The sequence below is a fragment of the Sinohyriopsis cumingii genome, chromosome 8 (assembly GCF_028554795.1).
Source record: "Sinohyriopsis cumingii isolate HCF-2022 chromosome 8, ASM2855479v2, whole genome shotgun sequence".
NCBI classification, from domain to species: Eukaryota; Metazoa; Mollusca; class Bivalvia; order Unionida; family Unionidae; genus Sinohyriopsis; species Sinohyriopsis cumingii.
In genome coordinates this window covers 27,028,318-27,045,147 of record NC_142968.1, presented here as the reverse complement: position 1 = coordinate 27,045,147, position 16,830 = coordinate 27,028,318, and the positions used below count along the sequence as shown (strand labels likewise).

At 35.6% G+C, this 16,830-nt stretch overlaps 1 protein-coding gene across 4 annotated transcripts in view; it reads left to right on the top strand.

Moving 5' to 3' along the window:
* The window catches only part of LOC149793183 (uncharacterized), a 61,342-nt gene that overhangs the window by 25,868 nt on the left and 18,644 nt on the right, over positions 1–16,830 (top strand). For all 4 annotated transcript variants that reach the window (XM_089967132.1, XM_089967134.1, XM_089967131.1 and 1 more), the window contains 3 exons: positions 1,553–1,621; positions 4,410–4,460; positions 14,155–14,277. In XM_089967132.1, coding sequence (XP_089823258.1) covers positions 1,553–1,621; positions 4,410–4,460; positions 14,155–14,277 — 243 coding nt within the window. The remainder of the gene's footprint in view (positions 1–1,552; positions 1,622–4,409; positions 4,461–14,154; positions 14,278–16,830) is intronic.

Here is a 16,830-nt window from a genome sequence, read left to right as displayed (position 1 = left end):
ATATGCATACTCCCTCCCAGCCTCCCGGCAGTTTCATTCATAGGATTTGGTGTTGATCCCTGTCTCAATAGGAGATCACTCTACCCACCTGCCATGTATATGGGCAGATAACTTTCAGCTTTTCTAACTATAAGGCTTATAGCCTGGTATGGCTGGATTTGCGAGGTAGTAGAAGTTCTCCTAAGGTGTTATCATTTGGTAAGTATTCTTGAAGATACATTTTACTTTAAAAATTAGTTTGTTTTATTAAAAAATGATGATAATAAGAATTATGATTGAAACTGAGATAAAAGTATTTTGGTTTCATTTTTAGTCCAAAATGCCTTGCTTGAAGTATAGATTAGTAAGAGTGACTGGTAAGAAAACAAAAACCAAATGATTTCCAGTAATATGACACTGGAAGTTGAATTTTAGCCCAGAAATAATCAGTTATATGATTCGGCCCAAAGGGATATTAGGCTGAGGTGTTTCAAAACCTAAGGTTCTCAAGAGCAAGATTTTGAAAGAACTGGATTTATTTTAGTCTGGTCTTCAAGGTAATGGCTATAGAGAATATTTATTATTTAATGTATTATGATATCAGTAAATTGTAGGCCAAAGACTATGAACTTCCAAGATCTCATTCATAGTATTTTTATGCTTTGTTCTGACTAGCTTAAAAAAGAGCATTTAGTCTTGACTGACTTCCTAACCATTATGATTTCATTTAAGGCTTACTGAAACGGCCCTTAAGTTGTGGAACAATAGCAAACCTTGCAAAAATACTATTGTTATAGCCAAATCAGGACATTGGCTTGGTCCAAATCTGTGTTTGTACATTATACGCAGTGGAGTTCTTCAGGCATCCAGACCATCTAATATATATGTACTCTGTTGTTCATGCAAAACATCTACATGATTAAGCTTTTGCTTTCACATTATGGGATAGTCTGGAAATGTCCAGCACCCTAAAACATATGCATAAAACATTGCATTATAATGTATGAATACATGATTTTACCCCTTGATAAAGGGTACAATCAGACTGTTAAAAATTTCCAGACAGTTGGCACAGAAGTATTAAACAAAAGAAAGTATTCAGATGTGTGTATGTGCTTGGGGAAAAAAAAACAGGAAAGCCAGCATTTACTTTTACTGGTCATGATGTGGCAACAATTTGAGTATTGCTAATGATGTGGGAGATGATTGCAGCAGTCACAAGAATTTAAAATCAAACAACTCCTCCAAAAGATTTTGTTGAGAGATCTAGCTAGAATTATTAGGTCTCTGTGTGTTTTGAATCTATCTGAAGGACATTTGGGCGAAAGCGTACATGTACTTTACCTGGGCCAAAGTGTGCATGTAGTTTACCATATTTTGTTTACTAATGTTGCCTTTGAAGCATCAGTTCAAACTCCTAAACAACTAAAAAGCATGTTTCCTTGTTGACAATGGCAGTTCATGAAGCCATACTGAAAATTAGTATAACTTGACAAATATAAAATGCCTTCATGAGAAGGAAGGTCTTTTGGGGTTGGTAGGAATATACAATTAATTATTGTTTATTTTGCAGGTGAATTGAGAGAACAAGATCAGATACAAAAGTGCCAGCTTGATGCGATGTGTAGAAAGAATTGTTTAGGTAGATTTTATATTTCATTGTTTTCATTTGTTTGCAGCTGTCATTCTGTTTTTCTCAATGACAGTTGATGCATTCAGTGATTTTAGAATACAAATATTTGATCAAGTGAATTATTGAAAGATTTCATGATTATGTATTTGTACTATTGCTTGAAGGTTTTTGGAGAATACTGTGCTAAAGAGTACCATTTAAAAATGTGTCTGTCTCTCAAAGAAAACTAAAAGACCAATCTCATTATAATAATGCAAACTATATTTAATTTTGCCTTATAATGTATGCATATGGGAACTTACCCCTTGAGAAAATGAAAAATAATGCTCTGATTAGTTACATGCATATCTGACTCTTTAAAGCTCTTGATTTTTATTTTGAAATATTTTGCACTGATTAAAGTGAGACTCGTAAGTGTGTTGTGAAATTTGACTTGGTTGTGCAAGCTCTTGTCCTGTCACCTGTTGATAGAATGACTTACACCTGACTCGTGTTTCAATTGTTGCAGTGGTCAATTGAAATCTGTGTACAGTAGCTGATTGACCCAAGCAGGAATTCATTAAAAGTGCTATAATTCCTACAGATATGTTCCCCCCTCGTTTGAATTTTGGAGGGGTATACTGGTGCCAGTGTGTCTCTCTTTTGGTACAATGTGTTTGTTTAATTAATATCACATGAATCCTAGATATATTTTTACGAAACTTGGCATGTTTTTGACGAGCATTTTAAAAGTTATTCCCATTTTTAGCTCATCTTTCCATACAGATATGTGAATCTATAGTATAACTCTGCATCCATCATACATTTTTTGTTTTCTTTTATCTGTCGTTAGGTATCTGTCCATCAACAGTTCTTCATATTTCTGATAGACTTTCAGTCATATTTGGGTTTATATTTTCAGAATCGCTTATGAATTTGATAATAGGTGTGATCCATGTGTATTAATGACTTGATTTTGCTTCTAATAGGCTCCCATTGCTGCTGTTCTGAAGGCCATATTTTGGATCTAGTTTTATCAAACGTTTATGCGTTTATATCATTAGGATCATGGGCAGCTTTCATTATGAGTGAGATCGACACATTAATAAATGATTTAGCATCTGAATGGCTGAGATTTACTACTCTGGAAAGCACTTTTTAATCCAGTTTTTATAAAACCTGAAAAAGAAGCTCATATCATTAAAATCTAAGAAGGATTTGATACAGAGTGATATCCACGAACATTAATGAGGTAATCTTAAATTTGATTAATTGTGTATTAATGATATAATCTTGCTTCTGATCAACTGAGCTATCCATGTTGAGTTTGAGCATGAATAACTCCATGGATCCCAGGGTCCACAGTCCAATGGTTGGGAACTACTGTTATAGAGGCCATATCTTGATTTTTTATTATATTTTAATTATAATTAACAGCCTTGCATAATAAGGTGTTCATACATCTGATTGGCTAAGATTGTAAACACTCTTGCGGCTTTATTCTGATTAGATTTGATTTGGTATTAAGCTTATATCAGGATCTTGCATGAGTTTGATTATGAGTGACTTCTATGTGGATTAAAGAGGTTGTCTTGTCTCTGAGCCTAAGAATACCCCAGAAGCCATATTTCTGATAGATTTATAACAGACCCGAATTGTAAGCTTGCATCATGACGCTTTTGGTAGGATGAGTTTGATTATAAGTGACATTGAATTTCATGCATATTAGAGGGGTTATTTTGCATCTAATTGACTTAATTTGTGAGCACTTTGAGACCATATTTCTAAACAGTTTGATTGTTTCATATTTTAGCTTGTTTCAGCAGGCTGTCGTATGAGTTAGATTATGAGAAATATCCATGTATATTATTGTGGATCCAAGCTGATCATATACAGTAGTGGGAACTGAACCTGCAATGTACTGGTCATAAGTCCAGCACTGTACCCAATATGTAATCATTTATCTTTGAGTACCAGTAAAATGGTAATATATTACCTGTCAAAGTTGTTAAACATGCAATGTTGGTAATGGAAAACTTTGTCCATGCTTGATGAACCATTCTCCTGTTCTAGGGATTCTTGGAACAGATGCATCAACCCAGCCTGATTTTGCTGTTATCAGCCCATATGCAATAGTGCAACGTCATTCCTTTTTTGGATGACATCTTCTGTCCGACATAGAAAACTATTTGAAGAAAAAATGCCTACAGTAATTGCTATGCTATATCAGAGCTTGATATTCATATTTCTTGTTAGTAAAAAGTAATTCCTCAGTCCATAATTTATTCTCAAAAGTATCATTTGTTCATCCATTAATATTTTATTTAGTCTGTGTCACACTATGCTTCACCTACCCTCCCTATTCCTTATGGACTTGGGAATTACTTGCAGTAATATGTATAATTACTAACATTTTGTTTACACTATTAGTCTCATTATTATTATTATTATTGATACATTTTTTTAGTAAATGGTTTTTTGTGCATTATTGTAATTAAGAATCGAAAAGTCCAAAAGATTCTATAAGTTTTTAATTAATCTCTGAAACATGTACATGTTGCTGTAAAGATGTTGTCAGTTATCTGTAATTATCAGTGATGACTATGGTTTCAGTATGTGAACCCTATGTTGTGAACACGTGTGCACATGATCCCATGTGCATTTATATGGGTTGTCTCAAAATAGTTTTGAAATGTTTTCGACTTTGTCATTTTCTGTTAGAATGATTAGTTTTAAACGAATGAGACAGAAGAGCCGTTTATACAGTATCTGTAAAAAAAACAAAAGTAGTCTGCACAATATTTGTTTTCTTTTCCAGGTATCAACAATAGCACAACTGAGCCGACCACCCTGAAAGAGGTTACAGAAGGTACTTTTTTGTAACTAAAGATTCTTACTTTTTATGTTCATAATCAACATTTAATGATAAGTAAAGGGAGCTTTTCTGACTCTCTCATGCTGAGAGCGAGAATGAGTATGTATTTGTGTGTAATATAAATGATTATGACGCAAAGTAGTTTGCAAGAATTAGGTTTTTTCTTCCATTAATTATCAATTGATCATTTTTTCCCTACAAAATCGTATATATTTATGAAACCTTATTTATGGTCCCAGCCTTTAAGCAGGAGAAACGTTGAATCAAGTGAGAAGGGACATATTCGTTTTGAACCATTGGTTGTATAGGATTGGCGGAAAGTGGCATATTGTATAAGTAACACTTAAAACATTTGTATTTTATAAGACACATCTGGCTACAGTTTGAAACATGGAACATATTGGTTTAATGGGCATTGCAAAATCTTTCAGTGATGTAAAAAGTCCATTCATTTAATATGTAACCCCATCATAATACCTTAGGAGAACTGCTACTACCTTGCAAATCCAGCCCTCTCAAGTAATACTTTTAGCTAACAATTACTAAAAGTCATCTGTTCATCTAGGTAGCGGCTAGGCACAGCGATCTCCTCTTGGTATCCGGTGAAAATTTTACTTACTCTTCAGCTTATGCCAAGAAGCACGCTCTCACCACAAAGTTGATTCTGCACGCATTGCAAGTAAGGTTAAAACTGCTACCCACAATCATACATTAGGTCCAAACAGGGTTTCTAAGATGATGATATATTGGAGAGAATATGAGAAAATTATATGACCTAATGTTTTACACCAAAAATCACATTATACTTGGACCACTCCTTTTAATTGACCTTCAAAAGCATTTGACTCATTTGCATGATCATTTATTGATAAAGTTATGACCTTTTTTCGTTTGAAAAATCAATAAGAATTAAGATAAAACTTTTCTATCAGAGCATCAAACCTTACCTTATGTAGTTATTAATTCTCAAATTTCAACTTGATTTGTTATTGCAAGAGGGTTTAGACAGGGGGATGCTCTATCCCCATACATTTTTATGATGTGTGCAAAGAGTTTGGCCCTAATGATGAAAATAAATAAGGATATTAAAGGAATAAATATATGTGACCTAACATTCATACTTTCTCAATATGCTGATGATATGTCACTTATTCTTGATGGTTCAGATAAATCTCTAATATCTGCTTTGCATCTCTTATATCGATATTCAGAATTTTTGAACTTTGTGTAAATTTGAAAAAGAAGCTGGTTGGGATCAGAAGTAGAGCTAGTAATAGAAAATATTGCCCAGAATATAAACCTAATTCAGGATGTAATGAGTTTGTTATCTTAGGCGTTAAGCTTTGATCTCTAATTGATTTAGAATAAAATACATCTCTTAATTATCTGTCTAAAATTTGAGAAAATAAAAACCTGCGAATTCAGTGGAAAAAAGGATTTTAATATGATTTGGAAACATACTAATTAAAAGATTAGCTATCTTGAGAATTGATCATCTTTCATTGTCATTACCAAATCCATCTCTGCATCTTCTTCAAGATCTAAATGTACTCTTTCACAAGTTGTTATGGCATGGGTCAAAGGACTTAATTAAATGAAATATTATTGTGAAGAATTAAAAATGATTTTTTTGTATTGTATAGTTTATTGTATTATATATTGTATTGTAATATGTTGCATTATATCAATGTATTGTACTGTATTGTAAAAAAAGAAGTAAAAATTAAATTATAAATTTTTTTTATCACAACCATGATGCTGACAGAAGGTACCTTAGTTGTAACTTTTGTTGTTCCATTTTCACTTTCTTTGGAGATTTTATGTTAATTAGATTACATATGCCTTCATGATTGCACTCAATAAGTCACATGCAATTAAAAAATGTATTTCTTTTACTTAAAATGAGCAAACTCCATGTAAAAAATAAGTGTTTTTGAATGGATGAGTAATTAAGTGTAATGCAGAATAAAAGAAAATTAGTTTCAAGTAAGAAACAACAAGTTAGTGTTGTAATATGTTAAATTTTACTTAGTATTTATTTTTGAATTGGAACAAATGCACATGACTGGAAATCAATGATGGTGACCACATACATTTTGAACGCCACTGTTTGCTGGTGGTATACCTTTAACCAATGATGTTTTACGTATGAACACTTTCTGGAGAACTCATAACTTCTCAAAGCTTTGTTCACTATTAATCATGCAGTTTCAATGGGGACTTATGCAAGCCATGAATTAATCAAAGGAAACAAAGTGGAAGGAATGAATACAAATCCTTGATTGTTTGAAATTGAATTATCATAATTGCTTGAAATAATATTTATCAAAGATGAGCATTTGTCATACAGTTGTGCAATACATCAGTTTTTTTCTATCAGAACATTCAAAAGTTTATTAAAATTAAATCTCTCAATAGAGCATCATGATGTACTGATATGCCGTTCAGTTTTCCTGTAATAGCACTTTGTATTTCATAAGCTGCTGCATTATGTCTATTCTGAATGAAGCTTTCCTTGCAAAATTGTTGCACATAGAGCAGATAAAGGAGACATAGAGGGTGTGTGATCTGGATCATATCAAATTAATTAAGATTACAGAAGTTCAGGTTGATCCACATAAAGGCGATCTCTCCAGTTTTACTTTCTCTCATTGCCATTTTCTCAAGTATGATGGAAAATCTTCACATAAATTCCTTTGTGGCTTTAGGCACTTTATTTCATTTCATTAAAGAATTACATAGGTACCCCAGGTAAAGCTATCAGAATTTTAGGAAACATCTACTGGGTACCCCAATGATTGTAATGGTCTGTTATCTGGATACCTGATCTAAGGAAAATTATATTGAATGTGAACCTGAATTTCCATGATGTAGGTTCATACATGCCAACTCCCAGAGAGGTATAGGCATCATTATTACTAATAGAAGTGGCATAATCTGAGTATAAAGGAAGCAATCTATATATTACATGCCATAATTACAGAAAACTGTGTGAAAAACATACATTTATTTTTGCTTCTTACCTGTATCTGCATTTAGTTGAAATTCCTGTCACAAATCAGCCAAATCTATGTGGATTAGTACAAGAATACAGACATAAAACAAATTGGTAAATTACATATGTACAATGCTCACTTTAACTAGTCTACATGAATAACTTTTTCAGAATGTCCACCAATTCTGAATGCAGTATTACATCACTGTCTAATTCCTCTTTCAAAATTAGTAAACTGCTGTTGATTTGACCTGTTCCTGATACAGCATGTACTTAAGTTTAACAAAATCTCTCTAATATTTTTCAGTCATATAACATCCTGAGACACATTGATAAAGCCTGTTTCAGTTAATATTGGGTGCCATTTATTTTCATTATAAACTGGTCCACTTTAAAAAGTGTGTATCAAAATATAATGAATCTTTGAAACATGGTTTCAGGTTCAAGAAACCCATGTTTTTACCTTCAGACACATTCCCCAATCAAATTATTCTAGGAATATTAGCTTATTACCTTGAGAATCCAGCTCTACTGAAGACGAAAATAAACCTTTTCTAGTTCAGTTGACAAAGGGCAATACACTTACGTATTATCTCCCTTTGGCACTGCTTGTTGTTGCTAGTTTTTAGCTTAGCTGCTGTACAAGATAACATCATACTTTTATCCTTCGACAGTAAGCTATTTTTTGTATTCTAATTAACTCATCCAACATTAATTTCGGACTTATTGTGTGGATTGATGATTCTGCTGCAGGTTGTATAGATTCTTTTTAACAGTTTCTCCCAAATTTGAGTGATTTTGTTACCTTTAGGGACTTTGTCATTTTAAGACCACATCACACCACACTATCATTAACCTCTGAAAGGTTATTAGGAGTTAGCGTGGCTTTTGATTTTTCATTTGCTCCATCTGTAATGGAGTTGCTTTTAGCAAGTTTTTTAACATGCTGTACTGCAAATTTATATATTATTTTTCCAGTAGAACAATCAACAGACTACTTGAAATGCATAAGTTCAAAGCATAGTCTATAACAGGGGTGCACAACCTTATTCAGCCAAGGGCCAGATTGCATTTTCTAAAGCCACTCGAGGGCCGCAAACACTAATTTTTTGAATATAATTACTGTTCATAGTCCAGATTTATGTGTTGTTTTAATTTGTCCCAAAGGCCAGACAGAACATGTGCTGGATTCAGCCCGCGGGCTGGGGGTTGTGCACCCCTGGTCAATAAGTTTCGAATGTGACACTGACTTTTGTGATTCCTTTGCTAGTAATGGGGAATATATTTATATTAACATGTTAGTAACTTGATGAATTACTCATTTCTGCTTTGTGTCATTTCATCAGAATATCATTTAAATGCTATGTATGCAACTTCAGGGCATGGCAGTCTGCCATGACTTGTTTATGCTAAGTATATATCATCTATAATATGCAGCGTCTGCAATATGTGGTCAGAGGAAGTCAGGGCTACTGTATTAGCTAGATAGTCACATACTGATTTGCTAATCTATGCGTTGCTTTCTTATCTTGTGTCATTTCAGGAAAAATATTTACTGATGCATGAAATGCACATTCAAAGCAGTAGTCCATTTTGCACTGACAGGAAGGAAAGAAAGAATAAGGAAGACAACCTATGGTTCATTTTTGGGGATTTTGACTCGCTGCGGAGTATTCCCCAAATTTAGGCAGCCCACTGGGCATATTTCCCCATGCATGTCTGAACATAGCCTTCAGGCCTGTAACTCATGATGAATGAGATTTGTATTGGATCAACTGGATCCACCTTCTTATGCCACTGCACTGTTACTGGCTCTCCAGCCATCACCAGCCGTATAGCTGTCACTGACTATCCAGCACTGGAGACCTTATGAGAAGATGGCCCAGCCAGCTACTTTGTTGCTTCATTTCCAACTCAGTGAGGGAGTGTTTCCCAATTTTAGGCAGCACATTGGGTGTAAGTCCCCCCACATGTCAAAGCATTGTGTCCAGGCCTATAAGTCAGGACACATGGGGTTTGTACCTGATCCATTGGATTTAATGGATAATAAAACTGCACAGTTGCCAGCAATCTGGCTGTTCCAGCATAGGGATCTTTTTGTTGAATCAGTCCAGCCAACTATGATCATGGGATCTGAGAGACAGATCTGTCCATCTAACCTTACTCTCAGTGACATACCATTTCCATGATGGAGATTTCAGTGAGAAATCTGACCCTCCAGCCAGGTTTTTGTGACGGCTGGTACCAGTGATAGCCAAAATATCCATTATACTGCCTGCATCCAGGCCAACCATTCGCTGGGCAAACCATCTGGCAGTCCTGGCAATGACTGAGTTCACTGCTTGTCAACAAGGGAGAGCTAGTGATGTTTTCATATGGATGGAATTGAGTCTTCATGCCACCTGGTATGTCTCCTCTTAGCTGCAGGTCGACCCAGATTGGGCCTTGCGTGTGATGGAACTCCTTCAAATCCACCATCCTTCACATCATACTCAGATCCAACCATGGAACGGACTGAAGTATAGCTTTCAAGCTACCATTTGGGCCCCGAGTGGCGGAGTGGTCTAAAGCGCTCTCCGTTACGGATCACTGCCATCTCACCTGTCTGCATGGGTTCGAGTCTAGGATTAGGCTAATGTGGGTATATGAGAAAGCTTGCCAGTAGCTTCTCATGGGTCAGTGGTTCTTTCCGGGGGTTTTCTGGGTTCTTCCTCCACCATTAATACTGGACATTTGTAAGGTGTTTGCTGCTTCAGAATGCCCACCCCCTACTGCTCCTCTAAAGAATCAGTAGATTATGATGAGGAGGAAGAGATGCCATCCTTCTGGTTCCTTCTCAATCAGATTGACTGAGGGCAACAGACATCTTCAGGACTGTTCACCTGGCACGTGACAAGAATATAGCAGCAGTTAATAAGTCCGCTTGTCTGTTTTATAAGGTGGAAAAATGTGTTCCATGCCCATCAGAGCTGGTTGAGGATGTCGTTGCACCTTCTTCATTGTTGGATTTGGCCTAATTGGCACCTTTCAGACTTGATGGAGACACCCAGCAATAGCCATGCTTGGGAGGTGATGACCAGGATTGAAAAAGCCAGACCTCTATCCATCCCACAATTTTGGTTGACTTCGTCGGGTTCATATAATCAGAATCATAAAGCTTGTTGAGTCCATTTCCAACAGTACTTGGATTTCAGTGAGAGTTTTTGCAACTCCTCGCTCTATTCAATGTGGCAGCAGACTTGATCCCATTCAGCAGTTTTTTTATGTGGACATTACAAGTGAAATGGCAGCTCTTTTCATGTCCTTGGATCAAGCAGTCATGATCATGACCAATTTTCTTGCACCAAATTGGCATCCTGCTGGAGAAGTCCCAAGCAGAAATAATGGTAGGTACTGCACAGTTTGGGCGCCCACCTGTTGCCAACTTTAACTACCATCAGTGAAACGGGGAAGCCACGGGAACAGCCTCTACACATCAACATCCTAGAAATGAAGGTTGTCACCAATGCCTTTCAGTTCTGAAAAGATAGATTCTAAGGCCAAAAAAAAACCGGTCTTCATTACATCTGACAACTCTGTGGTGGTGACTATCTCCATATCAGTGTATACATCAGACACATTCCCAGCAGACTCAACGTCTTGACCAGCACTCCATTAAGAAGAGGTCAAATCCTTCACACAGAATGGTCAGTCATCAATCAGATTTGTGTACTATAGGTGCATCCAAGGATTAGCCTTTTTGTGATGAGGTGGAATCATGGCTACCCACCTTTGCCTCTCCAGTTCTAGACCCAAATGTTTGGGTCGTGGATGCACTATCATTCATTTGGGAGGGATTGGGGCATTTGCTTCCCCTCACACAGTACTGCAACCAAAAATAATCCAGGCGTTATGGGGTCAGAATGGCAAGATGATTCTGATAGCCTCTCTCAGATGGAACAAGTCATGGGTCATTGATCTATTCGTTCTACCAATATATATGCCTGGGAAGATTTAAGCCAACCGAATCTTCTCCAACAATCATGGTTACAGATGGTCCTTCCTTGCCCAGACCATCCTCTTCTTCTTCACACTTGGCTGTTATCAGGACAGCTTTGCGAATCAAACAATTCAAACCTTCAATTGTGGAGAGAATCTCAAGAGCAAGAAGGTCCTCCACTCTGAAGGCTTACCAGGGAAAGTGACATGTTTTCAGGGACTAGTCTCATACCAACATCGTCCCTGCGCATGCCTCATTCCATCAACTGGCCGACTTTGTTTTCACTGGCTCTTTGAGAAGAACAGTTGGTCCCATCTCTATCAAAGGCTACCATCCCATGATATTGGACACATCCCAGCATATTGGCAGACATGATTTTGGGCAAGATATAGACCTATTGGATCTTTTAGACCTTTTTGGTCTCAATTGATCATAACCACTCATTCTTTTTCCAAATAGAACCAACCCTGGCTCATGGCTCGATTTGAATCAATTTGAATTTCTAGTCCACACTTCACTAATGTCAATATCGTAAAAGTAATGTTTCCTGATAGCTTTAGTTTCCACATGCAGGGTAAGCAAGCTGAATGGCCTTTATGTCAACCTGAACTCTCTTTTTCAGTTCAGATCAGAGAGATTGGTGGTTCTCTTGATACAACCAGGCTTCATAGCCCAAAATAGGTCACTGTCTGTTGGTAACCAAAGAGTCGTCACTTCATCACTTCTTCACTCTCTTCCATAGATAGGTCCAAAACTGCAGCCATGCAAGATCCTGTTCACAATGTCAAATACCACTTGAAACACACACATACATGCTGTAGCATGCACAAACACCTTCTCAAGCCTTCAGCTCAGAGATTTAGCGTGGCAGAGGCAAATCTTGAGTCTGGCATATCCAGTGGTGGCAGCACAGACGGCCAGCTAGACCCAATTCAATCAATCAACACAGCCTGCTAGCTTTGCTGGATTTGCCAGTGAAATTTCGTTGGCAAGAAGATTTCAATATTTGTTTGAACGGTTTGTTAAGATCACAGGCCAAGCAGTCCCAGGATGTGTTGCTTATGTAATTAGGAGAATGAGTTGTCATTCACATGGTGAATCCAGCAATTCTTCCCTAGAAGGATACCCGAGGTAGAGGTCAGATGCTCAGCATTCCCTCCTCATGTTACTTATTTTCCTGACATAATGTGACTGGGGAATGTAATCGAATGAGACAGCAAACTTTTAAGTAAACTACGTTTCTTCAAGAATACTTAAGCAATCACATTGCTAAATAACCTCCCCAACCACACAGCAATGCTAGCATCCATGTTAGTATTTTGCTCAGCTAAAGCAAGTGACACCTGGCAGACTGCTCCGGTGGCCTAGTGGTTAGGGCATCCGCCTAGGATGCGGGAGGTCGTGGCTTTGATCCCCAGCCGAGTCATGCCAAAGACTTACAAAAATGGTACTAACAGCTGCCACGCTTGGCACTCAGCATTAAGAGGTTAGGGTTAGGACTGGTCAGCCCGGTGTCAGGATAATGCGACTGGGTGGGACATCATGTCACATGTCTGCAACATTATGTCCCAGTGCTAGATATCACTATAAACTGCCACACTGCAGACATCGTAGCGATATGACTGAAAAATTGTGAAAGCTATGTTAAAAATTCAAGTCACACACACACACACACACACATACACCTGGCAGTGCCAAGGTAATGTAATGGGCAAGAGTTATTGTTCTTTGTCTATTGGTATATATGAAATAAAGAGGATTTTCGTTTGTTGCTAGGGCTAGATTCACGATGTAGCAGGTTAATACTTCTTAGTGTAATATGATTGGGTAATTATTCTTAGAAAAACGTGGTTTACTTAGAAATAATTTGCTTTCTTAAACCAACAATGCTTTCTTACAGCTTTTAGCAGTGTATTGAATGTGCTTCCATTTTGTATGCAATGAAGTTCCTTCGCAAATTTTGGTAGAGCTGTGTCAAGTGCACACGTTTATTTGGCTTCCATTCATCGCATAGTTACTCTGCTTAGTGTGTCAGTGTTAATTTTCAGTTGACTAATCTTTGCAATGTTTGGTTCTTTAAACATCTAAATAAGCCACAATAACCCTTATAATTTTTTTTTGTTGTTATGGTACATACCAGAAGTAAATTATTGTTCATATAGACCCTCCCCATTTGGAATGTGCTGATTTTCATAATTTAAAAGTGTTCTTCATAATAGAGAATTAATTTTACACAAAATTTGGTCATTGTTCAATTTTTAAAACAGCATTGACATGTAGTATATGATATGCTTCTTGCAAACATTATGTATTTGTCCATGGTTAACTGAAATATACTTTTTTAATGTCCAGCAATTTATGTCAGACAGGTTGGAAAAAGTAGGTTAGAGTTTAGCGTTACTGATTTACTCTCAGTTGTACTTTGTGATATTTGTGTGGGTGATATTGACTGCTGAACTGTGACCATAAAAATACATTTGAAGAATGGAGTACCAAATTAGGTACTACCCACTATGATTTTCTGTACATTTACAAATATTTAGTGAAATGTGCCTAATTGCAACTTGGTAGTGAAGATACAATCATAATTTCATAATACAATCATTTTATATAGAGAAGGACTGAATTATATAGGAATACACACACATTCTCTTCATCTGGTATATTATTCTCTGCTACATGTACGTGTCATTTTCTTTGTTCTTTTTATACAGGTACAAGTTTCTCTAATCCTATGACAATAGCCATCCTTGTGATTGTGGTATACATAGCTGTAACAGTTACAGTAGCTGTGGTATTTTTATTTCGTCAATTTGGATATGGCCCGTTCAAAAAAAGTAAGTCTTTTTCTTATCACATATTTAGCATACCTGGCCATAAGGCCAAGTGAGCTTATTTTATAACCTCCATGTTGATTGTTTGTCAGTCTTTGTCCACTTACAATTCATATTGTCAGCTTCTTGAAAACTGTTTGACCAAGAGCAGTTGTAAAGTATTATGGTGATGTTGTTACCCTTGGTGTGTTTCCCAAGACTTAATTGCCTAAATCTTTGATAAATGGGTATGTACTTTATAATGCTTTTAAAATTTACATATTTTCAAATAACATAGTTGCTCTGCGAATAACATGGCAAAAAATTGATCAGCACTTGAAAAACTTCAAATTGTAACTGATGTTTACAAATTTAGATATGAGGTAATATGCATGTGCTTATAATGTCTGATAGTCATTTTGTGCGAAGCTTTTGGCTAATTTTTAAACTTCAAATGGTCCACATGTGACAGCCAATTTCATTGCAACCAGTATCACTTTTTTATGAATATAAAAGTATGCATAAATAACTTTTTACTAAAATATCATCTTGGTTGTCGCATGTGGACCATGTAAAAAATGAGAAACTTTAAGTCTGTCAGCATTCATTGGTACCTTGTACCTCTATAACAATACATCTGAAAATTGTGATAATGTTAGCTAAGTATTGAAGAGATGCATGAAGGAAGTCATTCACAAGAACAACAACAATAACAAAAAATGGTCTATTGTATTATCTGACTAATGGGGTATGAAGGAAAAGAAATGGTTTTTACCATGCTTATTCAAAATATCATTTATTGTTATAATTGGTTTTGTAGACTACATCGTACCCTTATATGTATTCATAATCTTGAACTCAGACAAACATTTTGATTAAACTTGAAAAAAAGCATCTTGGCATGAAGACATTTCAAACTTATATAAATTATGCCAGTTCACTATCCAATGTGGGCAACATTCCTAAAGATGGACAGTTTGTAACGAAATTCTCCAAAACATGATTGTATTATATAAAATAATATCTGATAGAAAGCATCTTTACATGAAGACCTTTAAATTGACACGGTCAAATATGGTCACTGTTACTGAAAATAGATAAACATTGACTTTCTCAAAAATCATATTTGCACCAACTTGGACAAAAAATCATCTTGGTATAGAGGGATTTTAAGTCTGTACAACTAATTCTGATGAAGCATCAAATATGACTGCCATTGCTAAAAATAGATAAACCTGTAAATAACTTCAAAACTGCTGGATAGAATTTAGTTACACTTGACAGAAAACATTCTGGCACAAACACCTTCCATGTTTGTACAAATGATGCTGATCATCCTTCAAGTCTGGCTGCTATTTTAAACATCATTTGACAGTCATTGAAATAAATCATGTGGCAGTTTTCGTATTAAAGTAGATGTAATGAGGTCTATTAAGAATCAGGTTTGGGGATATGTAGAGTTCTTCCCCTTGCAACAGAAATTAAAAAATATTAGAAAATTTTTTTTTTAAATTGCTTGAATAATTTCAGTAAAACAAGTGATATCAGTTGTAGAAAAATAATATACTAAAATGAATAATCTTTAACATGAACCTGAAGAATATCTTGTCAAATTCAAATTTAATAGGTATCAGTGGACTCAGGTATTAAACAAATCTGGAGAAGTTAAGTCTAAAAATTAATTACGTTTGTGTAATCTTGTGAGATGAATCTGCTGTTTTGTGTCATTTAAGCATAATGACTTTTTGAGAGATAATGAGCTCTACAAAATGAATTTTTGTTTGTATATATCAGATGCAGAGGAATCACTCAAACCATGTCATTTATAGTTTCTGATTCTCTAATGCACACTAATAACATTTTAGACAAAATGCCATCAAATTGGCATAGTACAACCAAATGCTTGTATACATAGATATTGAAGCACACTTTTCTCATTGGGTTCCATTTTTTGCATATATAATTGCTGCCCTGAACTGTAAATTTAAAGACCCACTAAAAAATTAGCCATATATAGGCATTTAGAAGCCCTCCTCTCTTCCATTTTTTTTTAATACTGGGGTTGTCTTATAGACCAACAAGGCTATTTGATAAGTCAGAGCTATTTCTATAAACTAGTTAAAATATTAGCCATTACATTTGTCTTTTTATTTCACTTTTAAAAGATATTTTATATTATTTCAATGTGCACAATACACTATCTGCCTGAAATTGACATGTTGTGAGATAGGAAAGGACAGAGAGAAATGAGAAAAGCCATAAGGTATTCAGACATTGCTATTACTGAATATGAAAGAAAGAATGAAAAATGATGCTATAAATGAAAATTTGATTTCATACTTATTCATATCAATTCTTTATTTAGCTGAAACTGTTGTCAAAAAATGTAAATACTCCTGAAAGCATATCTCATTCTAACAATGCATTCTTAATCCCAATGAACAAAATGACTGTAAAAAACTAAAAATAGTGCTTGAGGAAAAATTATTAATGAAGCACTATATATAAACTAATTGCCACAGAGTCTAACAATTCACTGATTTGCTGGCATGACCAGACTGTCATCAAATAAAGGAT